The 12,815-nt window shown below is 43.6% G+C and overlaps 1 protein-coding gene across 2 annotated transcripts in view; it reads left to right on the top strand.

Moving 5' to 3' along the window:
- The first annotated feature begins 1,283 nt into the window (after positions 1 to 1,283).
- The window catches only part of AP1AR (adaptor related protein complex 1 associated regulatory protein), a 30,950-nt gene continuing 19,418 nt past the window's right edge, over positions 1,284 to 12,815 (top strand). For both annotated transcript variants that reach the window (XM_015411884.1, XM_015411883.1), the window contains exons 1-2: positions 1,284 to 1,714; positions 10,880 to 10,928. In XM_015411884.1, coding sequence (XP_015267370.1) covers positions 1,623 to 1,714; positions 10,880 to 10,928 — 141 coding nt within the window. In that variant the 5' untranslated portion in view covers positions 1,284 to 1,622. The remainder of the gene's footprint in view (positions 1,715 to 10,879; positions 10,929 to 12,815) is intronic.

The raw sequence follows: 12,815 nt of genomic DNA, 5'->3' as shown, positions 1-12,815 counted from the left end.
TCTCCGTCTGCATACTTTTCAAGTTCTTTGCCTTGTACAGTTCTTAGAAAGACAAATAAGAACTATAAAGCATTTTACATACTAATATTGTTGTATAAATTAAGGATGATCAGGGCTTCAATCCTCAATGTAGTGGGTTTAATCAATAAACTAAACTTGTCAATAATTGACAAGGTGAAGAACTAAGTGAACACTTACTTATTTTAGCAGATATTTTAAACATTATTCCAAACAGAGAAGGAAGCAGGGAAAGGAGACCATAAGGGCTAATGGAGAAGGAGAGAGTCAGTTTGGTGTAGTGGTTAAGAGCAGCAGACTCTAATCTGGAGAACCGGGTTTGATTCCCCAGTCCTCCACATGCAACCAGCTGGGTGACTTTGGTTCAGTCACAATTCTCTCAGGGCTGTTCTCCCAAGAGCAGTTCTCTCAGAGCTCTCTCAGGCCCACCTACCTTTCAGGGAATCTGTTGTGGGGAGAGGAAGGGAAGGAGATTATAAAACACTCTGAGACTCCGAGTGAAGGGCAGGGTATAAATCCAACTCTTCTTCTTCTAATGGAATGCGAGAAAGAAAAGCAGAGACAGTGAGGGGAGGAGGATGCAGGAGAAGGGAGATTCTCCCCATTTGTGAGAATATAAAATTATAAAACTGATATGGTACCAGATACAGTACAAAATAATCAGTGAAAAGACAGGAAGCAGCCAGTAGGAATAGACAATGTTCATGATGGAGGGACATATACTGTGTGTCTTGCAAACATCTTCATAGGGACCACTGTTTTAAATAGTATTTTGTGTTGTTCATTAGTAATGTCTGAGATAGCGATGAATCATTATGTGTGCATGCGTGTGTTTGTAGATTACATCAAAAACTAAAATCTCTATCAAAAACTGGGCTGATTCACAAATACATACTGCATGATGCAGTATTATCTCGTCTGGACCAGCCATCGACTGTATAATCGAGGCATCCAGATTAGGATTGTTAGATAAAAAGTATGGGGTGAGTGTGTTGGTGCTGGAAATATATTCTGGGTCTGAGCCCTGGGAATCCCGGCACCATTTGCGTATGACTGGAACGTGACTTCTACCATTGCTCATTCATGCGTTCTCCGCAATCACCTGCCCTGCCCTCCTAAACGTCAACCAGATTCCTACTCCACATGTATCATCGATTTCCCCCATCTTGTCCGTAAACCGGATTTAAACCGCAGCGAGAGGCTGAGCCCCAACTTTCCTGACTGCGCGTGCTCTTACCAGCCTGCTTCCTCAGGGGGTTGGCGCTATGAATGAGAGAAGAGGGGCGTGGCAGAACGGGGACTGGTGGGCGGGGCTTCGGCTGGCATGCGACAGTCAGGCGGGCGGTCACAACGTTGAGGAAACGCAGCAGGGCCATGAGGGCGGCGAAGCGGCGCCTCGTCGGGCCGTAACTCTTTGGCGCTGTTACCATCACGGCCGCCGCCGCCCTGCCCGCACCATTTCACTTCCCTCCCGGCCATGGATGCCGCGGCGGTTGGGCGGCGGTGGCGGCTTGCGCCGCGGAGGGGCCGTCGTTGAGGTCCGTCCGGCGCTGTGACGGTTGGTGACTAACGGCCGCTGCTCCTTCGCTCGCGCGCAGCATGCCATGGGGAACAGCTGGGCGGCGCAGTGGTGCTGCTGGCTTTTCCCGAGGCGGGAAACGGGACGGATCCAACGAGGAGGAGGAGGAGGAGGAGGGTAAGCGCGGGTTGGGGGCGGGGAAGGCGACGGGCCTGGGCTCCGCCTTTCGGAAGTGAGTGGTGGGTGGGATGGGCTGTCAGGTGGCTTCCCGGTCCCATCCCACCGATGCCGCGGCCCTTGCGGGTCAAGTCACCGCCCCGCGGGGCCCTGGCCGCGGCCCTCAGCCGCTGTCGGAGTGTGGTGGGGGAGGGAGGGTTTCTCTCCCCCCCCCTTTCTTTCGTGCCACGAGGGGTAGGGAGCTCCGGTTGCCCAACGGCCTTAGACTCTTGGGAAGTCAGAGCAGCAGCACAATTAAATTGATGAGTAGCGCTTTTCGGGAGGGAAGAAGGCGCGCGATTGACCTCTGGAACTCGCAGCCACAAGATACGTTGGTGGACTTGGGTTTAGCGCCGTGATCTTTGATCCGTGAGGTTCTGGGGTCAGGTTTTTACCTCTGCCACGGGCTCGTTTGGCAGCCTGTCCTCAGAGGCCTGTTAGGATGAGATGGAGGAGAACCGTGAACATCACTCTCAACTCCTTGGAGGAGGGGGAGGGAGTAAAAATATTAAAGATAAACACATCACAGTGCCAACCTGCCTTACAAGGACTATATCAAGATATATGTGAAGTGCTTTGTAGAGACACACCTGCTATACAAATGTTTGTAATTTTTTGTGGAGAGAGAGGCCTCTTTGCAGCCACTAGCAGTTATAGCTAATGCCCCTGAGCCTTAATAACTGGGGGTTGGGGGGAGGCTGTTGTTTTATGGGATTTTCCAGAAGCATATTGCTGGAAACAGGATGCAGTAGATGGGCCCTTGGTCGGATCCAGGAAGACTTGTATGGGAGGATTCTATGGTCTTGCATTAGAGGAACTAGGAAATTGATCTGCTAATTTATGGTCCTCCCGTGCTTGCTGGTGTGCCAGGAATTTTTCATGCCCTACAAATCTGAATTGTGATTTTTCCATTACAACATATGAAAGCCAGTGTTGTAATGGGTTGGATCCAGCTGTGTTTTTCACTTAATATTATCCCATCCCACATGCCCTTCTTGCATTTGGGTCCCCAGCGTAGCCTTTGTTGATGATCAAAGGAGAGTCTTCCTTTTTTCATCTGCAAAAAAAAAAAAAGCTGGTTGGATTCAACACAATAAGTCTCTCATCTCTGTTTGCGTAAGGAGGGAAAAAATTAGAGAGCTGTTGAGTCAGAGTGGTGATGAATTTAGTTTGTGGTAGAGGGACAGTAAATTAAGATTAATTGAGTTTTGAAGCTTGTGATAATACCTGATTAAACAGTTGTTAATTTCTCCTTCATTGAAAGGAGTTGATACAGATACTTGGTTTATACTTTTGATAGATTGCCTTCAGGAAGTGCCTCCCTTGCCCATCTCTTCTTAAGGCAGCCATATATTTCTTTTGCTTTTTAGTAACTCATGTGTTCCAATTAATGCCAGGAACATAACCAAATAAATGTTGGCTTTTAATGTTTTCATAGCCATACTCTTCTCTCTGTTGCTTTGGGTGTGTCTTAAAATTGTTTTTTCATGCGAAACACAGGGTAGCCTAATTAAGTTTCTGAAACAGCTCTCTTATTCCACTTTAAGACTATTGGAGGCTGGGACTCTCTCCACACCTCTTGTTTTTGTTTTTTGCTTAACATCCTGCCTTATTTCTTCATTAGTTTTTAGCTGATTGTAATGAAGGTATTTTGCTGTCACCTCCTTAACTGTTTCACCTTTAAATTGTTCTAAGATGAAAAAGCTAGCCTGAACTGATGGGATTTTGGCAAAGAAAGAACAAGACATGCCATCAAGTTGCAACCAACTCATGGCGAGTCCACCCATGGGGTATTCTAGGCAAGATATGAGCAGAGGTGGTTTGCCATTGCTTTCCTTTGCATAGCAACCCCAGTCTTCTTTGGTGGTCTCCCATCCAAGTACTGACCATGGCCAACCTTGTCTAGCTCCCAAACTCTAAGGCCAGGCTAAGCTGGGCTATTCAGAAATACTTGGAAAGTTTTGGTTTTATGATTTAGCAGTGTTTGTGCCTGTGAAAGTAATAACTGGGGTTGGAGGGGGGAAATGAGTATTAACTAAACAAACATTTGTTTCATGCAGGATGTTGAATTAAAGATCTGTTCTGTAGCCTTTCCAGTTTGAAACTCCATTCCTTATTTTTGCCATTAATGGTCTATGATAGTCACTGTGACATTTACACAAGGAGCAACAATACAATTACACATTACTTTTCTAAGGGCACAGAAACAAATCACTTACAGAATCTGAATGATACAATCAGCCTTGAAAAGAAATGCCAGCAGTAGGAATCGTTTTCCCCATATTGCCACTACAGTGTGATGCCCTGTATAATGTGCGCACCACTAGTGACCCTGAAGGCTAAGGTGTGTTTTCAAAAATGGTAATTTCAACTGTACATGAGCAGGTTTAGCACTCTGATCATATGAACATGCAGATATCAAATGCTGTGACCATATGGCCTTTTTAATTAGGAGCTAGCTTGTTTTCAAGTGGCATTCCAAAATGGGCACTGCTTTCCTTAAGCCTACAGTATGCATGCATATCAAACCTGTTAGAACCCTACAGCCGGTATTAAAAATTCAGGTGTGGAAACCACCATATTCCCCTGCATTTATACAGCAGGGAGACGAAGCAGCACCCTGTGCCATCTGCATGTATGGTTACTCATGCTTTCTCTCTGTTGATATAGAAACAGTGTACAGATGTACTTCCTGGATTGAAAAAAATAGCAGAGCAGTGTAACTGGGTGCCTCTCTCACAGGCTTCTCTGTAATTCGAGCCTTAAGTCCGGAAACCAGAGAGGAACAAGTGGAGTTGTCATAATGCTAGATCACAAACATGGAAGTGAGGCATAGTGCAGCTGCACATCCCTTCCTCTTCTATGCGATCTACACAGAAAAGTGCTATAGGTTCCACAAGAGCAGGCACATGAGTGTAGTGCTGTGGTGGCTGACTTCCTACCCTTGAACAGTCTTGTTGTGCCTTACATGCATGAAAGTATTTATTTATTAAAATGTTTATACCAGTCTATCCTTGAGGTTCAAGGTGGCTTACAGTAATAGTTTAAAAGTTCAGTTAAAGATAAAATAACAAACCCCAAATAAAATGGTTTGATGTTTTCTGAGTTGAACTCAGCCATACTGAAAGAGAAAATGCTGGATCTGAATTATTATATCCTAACTATAAAATTTCAGAAAATGGCTTCTACTCAGAAGGAGGTTTTTAATCTTCAAAACTAACTTTTAGAAGCCAAATTTCTTCCAATATGCTTTAATTGTGAAGGGAAAGTATAACCTTTTTGGAAATGTACATATGTATACGTATTATTTAATTTGATCTTAAAAGGAAATAGAATACTTGTGTCTTGTGCAAACAGCATAAATAATATGGATCTTGACTGCTTCAGCACTCAAACTGGCTCCAGCTGGCTCCTTCTGCCTGCGTCCTGGTAGTTTTTGCCGCTTTCAACCCTGAAGAGCTTTAATAATTACAAAGATGCAGCAGAATATGCCAGTTGGAAGATACTCCTGCATATATGACTGTGCTGAGAGTATATCTCCTGTCAGAGCAGCACTAGTCTCCCTCATAGTTTATTAAATTCTTAGGTAAACATTCACAGCATGATAACATTATCAAAGAAGAGATATGTAATTGAAAGTGGAGTTAATGACTTTGAAAACATTCAGAGGTTTCTTTGTAATTTGGGAAAGTGAATACTTTTCATCTTGGTGGTAAAGGACTGTTTAACATTTTCAAAGAAAATTGTTACCTTCCAAGAAAAAGAGCTTCAGTTGGTATCTCGGACTTCTGATCAACAGATATGTTTGTCTTGGGTTCCCCCCCCCCCAATAGAAAGTCTTCATTTTCCTGCATCTGCAAGAAAATAGGAGAATCTGCAGAACTGAATTTGGTGAGCTGAAAGCAGACTGAATCTGCCCCCTGTGTGTTGTCCATGACTGTTCTAAAATCTTTTCTCATCAGCACTTCAGTTTGTGGCTTTTCTCCACTTCTAGTGTGACCAACATAACTTTTGCATGAAGGAAATGTGTTTTTGCTTATATCACTAAACAAGAAAAAGGCTAGGATGTCTAATTTTAGATGCAGCATCAAGTGCCTTTCGTTGACCCTGTTAAGTGACCAAGAAAGCAGGTAACCAGAGAATGTAATCAAGAAGACCACGCTGTTTATGGACTAAAACATAGCATAGAATTAAATATGAACAAAAAACATATTAAATGTGTGAGAACTGTTTGACTTATTGAAGCAGCCAGCTAAGGAAATAAAATACACAAGGATGCTTCAAACAGCTTCATACACAAACTTAGCATCCACATTTATACCTATCCAGTGTCTGAATTACATTTAACACTTCTAGGTACCTTGAACTTTTACAGCTCTGGGGAGCATTCTGAAAGATGTATGCTGTGATCAAGGACAAATGAGGCAAACAGCAAAGTAGCATTGTGACAGGACATTGAGAAGGAAGGGGCTGAATCAGTAGCAGATGTTTTAGGTGTCATACGTCTACTTCTTTTCCACCCTGCCTCTTCCCACTCTGGAAAGGAACATCCAGAGCATGATGCATGAAGCATATTATTTTTGTAGTAATGTCTCAGATGAGAGTAAAGGTAAGACAGTTTTGAAACTGTTTTAATCTGTTATGACTAGCAGTTAAAGGCCAGATTGGAAATATATAATACGCTGGAGAGAAGCTGCTAATTTGCATTAACATACTTAACACACTGTTAAATAGTACATTTTCATCCTGCCATTCTTCCAAGAAACGCAGGGTGTCATATGTGGTTTTTTCATTCCCATTTTATTCTCTCAACTATCCTATGAGGTTGGCTAGACTGAAAGACTATGACTGGCCCAAGGCCACCCAGAGTGCTTCATGGTAATGTAGGAATTGGAACCTGTACCACACTGGCTCTAAGTTTTAATGCATAGAATCTGTACCTTTGTCGGTCAGGGCCTTAGATCACACATCCTAACTTATCTGAGGAATTTACTGCAATGATTTATGAATATGCTTGGATTGAATGGAACAGTCTGCATATAATATATATTGCTCGTTGATGCTCTTGACTCTCCAAACTTTGTACATTTTCCTCCTTATCATGGGATTTACTAAAACTGGAAGGAGGGAGAGAAAGAGAGAGATGAGCTGTGAACTATTGGAATACCTGAATAATACCGGGCTTTAAGCTAGTTTTTTCTTGTTAAAAATAGTGTAGTACATATATTAAATTCTTGTCAGAAGGATTTGAATGTTGTTCTAGAAATATCTGTTGTTGTAAAGGTCTGTTGGTTATGTGCCACAGCCATAATTAGAAAGTGGGTCGAGTCTACTCTCAGTGACCTCAATTGTCAGCTTTTGCTTTATTCCTAGAGGGATCACAACATCATTCTTAACAAGCCTCTAGGAATAAATATAATTAGAATTCTGAACATATTCTGTTTCTGTATCTAGAGAATAATTAAAGCCAGCACCCTTCTGTCTCTAGTGTCACATAAAGCAATAACTTTATTATGCCTAAACCGTTTTTAATAATTTATACATAGTGTACAGCTAGTATTTTAGCGACTATATTCCAAACTTTTATAGGTTGTTTATAGTTCCAGTTGAAAGCTGAATACTAAGAATACTGTGCCCAATATATTCTTGATGTATTCTGTTATCCATAAAATGAACTGCAGAAAACCAGTTGAGTCTCACTGGCTTAAGTGGCATTTCAATCTCTTTAAGATGGCAGTTCTCTGTATAACTATTTTAAAACAGCTACAATATCTAGTAATGAGCTTAAAACAGTGTGTGCAGTTATTTTGATCAGTCAATATTGTGCTGTGGCAATGTACATAAATAGCCAATGGCATCACACCCCTTGCCCATTCATCCTTGAGCAACCTCCCCCGTGGCCCTCTGCTACTCCCCAGCAAACTGTCTCTGCCTAGCCCAGGACTGGATGCTACTTTCCCTTTCCTTTGGATGAGTGTTCCCTCTGGGCTCTGAGCCTCTCTGCCACCTCACTGCTAGGCTGGCCTGGTGCCCCCTGCTGTTCATTCACTTCTGAATGAACAAGCAGAGGTGGTTGAGATGCACTGCCTAGAGGGAGAAGGCAAGGTAAGCAGAAGAGACAGTTGTAGCTGTGTCCTGAGGAAGCAACAAAAAACATCTGTTGGTGCCTACTTTTGGTGGTGCTGTCCAGAGCAGGAGATGAACAGCTTTGACAGGGGATGTTGTAGGAAGCAAAGCACAACTCACACACTCTTTCTTTGCTCTGCCAGCACCAACCAGATTCAAAGGAGAGCAGAAGAATTATTCTCCATCTTCCAAGTGGGAGGGAGAATACTGAGGCACATGCAGCACTTGGAAAGGGGGCAGTACACTTAATGAGAAGACCATTAAGAACATAAGAGACACCAATGTTGGATCAGGCCAAAGGCCTATCCAGTCCAACACTCTGTCACACAGTGGCCAAAAATACCAGGTGCCATCAGGAGGTCCACCAGTGGGGCCAGGACATTAGAAGCCCTCCCACTGTTGACACACACCCCCAGCACCAAGAAGACAGAGCATCACTTGCCCCAGAGTCCCTATCTATACCTTGTGGCTAATAGCCACTGATGGACCTCTGCTCCATATGCTTATCTAATTCCCTTTTGAAGCTGTCCGTGCTTGTAGCCGCCACCACTTCCTGTGACATTGTAGGGCATCTTGCCCAGGCCACCTGAAACCCAAAGCTGGCACTGAAGAAACAGGCTAATAGCTTGGGGGTGCTATAAGAGCAGTGCCCAGAAGGCTTGTCTGTGGTGAATGGTGCCCCTAGCCAACTTCAGTTGGTGTACCTGCTGTGGTCTTTCCTTGAGGTCTATGGGTTGTCCAAAGTTAACCATCCTTTCATCCCACTAAGGCTAGATTACTGCAGTGGCAGCACCAGCAGCAGGTATCCTCTGGTATATTTGCCTTCTAGCAGGGACTTCAAATCTTCCATGTTCTGTTGTGAGAGATCTACATGTGGAAGCCTGGCATTGCTGAGACTGGAGACAACTTCAATTTGTAAGCTGTGTGAGATAGTAGTAGCACCTGTAGCACTTCCTTTTAATTTATTTTAATGGCAGGGGGAGTGGAGTGGTAGATATGCGAGAAGGCACTTCCTAAAATATCCCGGACTCAAGTCATTTTTAGGTCAAAACTGGCATCTAGAACTTGGCTTGAAAAGAAACTGAAAACCAATGAAGCTTAAAGACAAATCGGTCTTAAATAATCTCCAACTGGCCCATTGTCTCTACATATCTGAGATGAACCAGTATAAAAAATGTACCTTCCAGAGAGAGGGAATGGGGTGGGGTGCGGGGGAGGGATAAGAAGGAATATAGCTGCATATTAGGTAGCAATTGGGAAGTGAATAAATTGATCTACCTAAAATGTCTGTGAGTAGAACAGGAAAATCCAGTATTACGGTTTTAGTTACCTGGTGATATTGTTTGTTTGAAAGAGTCGCTGGGCCAGGTTCAAGCCACTGGTAGTCACGTGTGCTGCTTAAGTATCTGTGGGCAAAGGCTGTTCTTTTCCCCCAACTGTATTACAATCAAAACAATATCGTATTGCAAGCAGTAAGAAACATTTATAATGTAAATGTAACTGATAGATAAATGTAGTAATTTGAGAACGCAGAAAAGATAAGCTTAGTAAAATAGATAATGAATTTAGAAATTTAATAAGCAGAAGAAATAATAAAATCTCTTGTTATATGTTATATGTTGTGGGGGGTAGTTGGGGGTTGTTTGTATGTATGTCTGTAGTATATAAAGGGAAAAAATAATAAAAGTACCCTCGGGTACTTATAAAAAAAAAAGAAACAGTCTTGTTTTAATACTATATCAGTTTCAGGATTGGGGCTGAGGTTACATAAATTATTCTTCAATAAATCTGATAACTTCCTGCAGGGCAGTACACTATTATTAGGAATAAAAAAGAGACAAGGTTGTTTGTGGTCCTAGTGGAGGCAGGATTGCTGATTTGCTCTTGCACCTAGCCTTTCTGTTAATTGCAGAGCACATGGATGTTCTGGCTGGAGGCAAAGTTAAGTCCTTTTGTCACATGAGAAAGCTGTCTATAGGTGAGAGGCTGCAGGACCATATTTGCACCGCTGCAATATGTGTAAGTCTTTGTAATGGGCCTCATTGCTGTTACTCATTGCCAAGATAGTCGGTGCATGACAGCATGACATCTGATTTCCTTCTAATGTAATAACTTAGGTACTTTCAGTCATCGTATCAAAGAAGACATTTTACCAAGTAGAGCTTGTGTGGGTGTGTGAGGCAACGCACCCTAAATTCCCTCAAGTGTTAACATAATTCTTAGAAGGTGTACTCCTGCTGGCAGGTGTCCATGATTTCGGCCTTCCTGCCCATACCCCCTTTATCTCTTTCAAGGCCAGTTTCAAGAATGTGGTAATTGGGTAATCATGAGAACCTATGTTCAGTTGTGTAACCAGATGGGAGGGGAGAATTAGGAGCAGGCATTAACATTTTCTGGAAAGTTCCATCAAGGGAGATTCCTGATTGGATCCGAGAGACCACCTGGTGCCAGAGGGCAAAAGGGTATAATAAGGTATAGGCCAGATGGAAGCCATGCTAACTTTGTGCTCATGCCATGCCAGCAGGCTTTGATATGTTATGCTTCATAATGGTGGGCTGCAACATATAGAAATCTTTTATGCTACAGCTGGGATTCCTATGCTGCAAGAAGATATGCCATCTAATACCAGGTATTCAATGTATTAGACAGAACAGTTAGCTTCTTTATTTTCTCTGTTGCTAAGCTATAGAGACTGTATTGTGTAGTGAAATATTTTAAACCTTTAAATATACCCTTATATATTTTTAAAGGTCTGCTTTATTTGTGTGCATTGAATCTCAAGGACCCACAGGGGTGGGTATCGCTCAAGGGACAAGGAGCAGTGACCCAGAGGGGACTCAGGCTTGGGTGCTACAGAGGTCTGAAAACGACATCTTCCCAAATTCTCTTATGATACTGAAGAAGCTCAAAGCACTTGTATTGAAAGATTCTGACGGGGGGAAATATTCAAAGAACTCTTGACTTACAGCACTATTAATGGCAGTGTTGTCTTTTTTCTAGATCAAAGTACTTCAGGACATGTTCTACAGGAGAACATTTCACTATAGAGGTGAGTTCAGGTTTTCTGTTCCAAAATGTACGACCTCTTTGTTTATTTCAAGAATTTTTGACTGTATTCTTAAGTAAAGATGTAGAGTGGAAAGTTTTCCAGTGCTTTATTTTAAAGAAAAAAATCCATTTCTAAAGATGCATTGTTTCATATAATGAATTAACTGTGAATGGATGCTGTTGGCAATACAATATTTGGTAAGTGGTAGTTTCAGAGTTGCATTTTTCTTCAAGTGATTATCCCTAGGAATTGTGTGAGAGATTTTAGTGCCTTCAGTTTTTCACCTAAATTTAAGCAGTGTGTTGAATCTAGATAGCTTCTTTGTTCTATCTTAGGCAATTCCCCACCTTATTACATCCCTGGTCTCACATGGCTTTTGTATATGCTAGTCCCTTGATCCCAGTACAGCTTTTTTGGTGGTCAAAGGGGACCCCATCCTTCCTATTCCATTAGTGGAAGGGCTGGTTGGCTGCAATGTCAAGTAAGGGAAGTGCTTGCTATAGTGGGCAGTGTCCCTACCATCCATGTGTGGCAGACAAACAAGAGTTGCTGCAGCTCCTTCCAACCCCTGGAGAGATAATTCCTGGACTTGCAGCATCTGTGCAGGACAGCTGTGAGGATTGGGCTGGAGGGAAACGAGGATGAAACTGCCCCTTCCTCTCAGCAAAACTGTGCTTGAAGAAAGAGAAACAACTTCATCTCTTTTCTTTCCTCACTGCCGCCCCCCACCCCCATCTCCAGGTTTTCCTTAATGTGGGCTCTGGGAGCCTGGTACTAGTCATTCCAGGGATCAGAAAGAGCTGCAGCAATGCAGAGAAACTTGGGGAACCTACACTTTCAGCACGTCTTTACATTTGTACAGATATTATTCCAATAAAAATAATTTCCAGATAAAGAATCCACACAATCAACCTCTTCCAGTGATCTTTTCCATGTGCACAAGGACAAATCAAATGAAATCATGTGATTCATCAGTTGTTCAGTCATATTGGTCCATAGACACATTATTTTGTTAAAATGCTAAAGTTCTGTTTGCAGGACTCCAGTTTTATCTCATGCTTTCATGACTATTTGAGCAAAGCCAAGAAAATATTAAGACAGTATATATGAGGGGTCATTTCCTGCAGGAGTGCACAGGAGCAGAGCTCCGGCAGTAAAGAGCCCAGGGGGTGGGCACATGCAACAATCCCTGCTCCCAACAGCCCTCAGTTGGGCCATGAGGAGCAAGAAGCAGCCAGTTAAGTTGCAGAGCACCCCCCAGCTTGCCTTTCCCGGCTTGCACTGAGGCACAGGGCCCGGTGAAGGTCTCTGGAGCGCCCCACCCCATTTTACCCAACCCGCGCTGAGGCGCAGGGCTCAGGGAAGGCCTCTGGAGCGCCTACAGAGCCCCCCCCACCTTTCCCAGCCCGCCCGCCTTGGCGGATGGCCCAGGAAAGGCCTACAGAACCCCCTGCCTGCCTTTCCTGGCCCACCCGCCTTGGCACACGGCCCAGGAAAGGCCTACAGAGCCCCACCACCACCTTTCTCAGCACCTGGCTGGTGCAGGGTGGTGGTGGCGGCAAGGTCTTGATCGGGATGGGTGGGTGGGCCATGGGGGGGGGCTTGATCGTGGGATGGGAGAGCCTCCCTCCCTCCCCATCTCTTTGCCCTCTTTCTTTTCCTCTTTCCTTCTTTCCTTCTTTTTCCTTTTCTTTCTTTTTCCATTCTTTCCTTCCTTTCTCTTTCTTTCTTTCCCTCCTTTTTCCTTTTTTCCCCTCCTTCTTTCCTCCTCTCCTTTCCCTTTCCCTCCTTATTTCCCTCTCTCCCTCTTTCTTTCCCTCCTTCTTTTCTTCTCTCTTTCTTTCCCTCCTTTTTCCTTCTTTTTTCTTTCCCTCTTTTCCTTCTCTC

Source organism: Gekko japonicus, unplaced genomic scaffold (assembly GCF_001447785.1).
Source record: "Gekko japonicus isolate JY-2015 unplaced genomic scaffold, Gekko_japonicus_V1.1 scaffold402, whole genome shotgun sequence".
In the NCBI taxonomy this organism is placed as follows: Eukaryota; Metazoa; Chordata; class Lepidosauria; order Squamata; family Gekkonidae; genus Gekko; species Gekko japonicus.
This window is presented reverse-complemented; position numbering and strand designations above follow the sequence as displayed.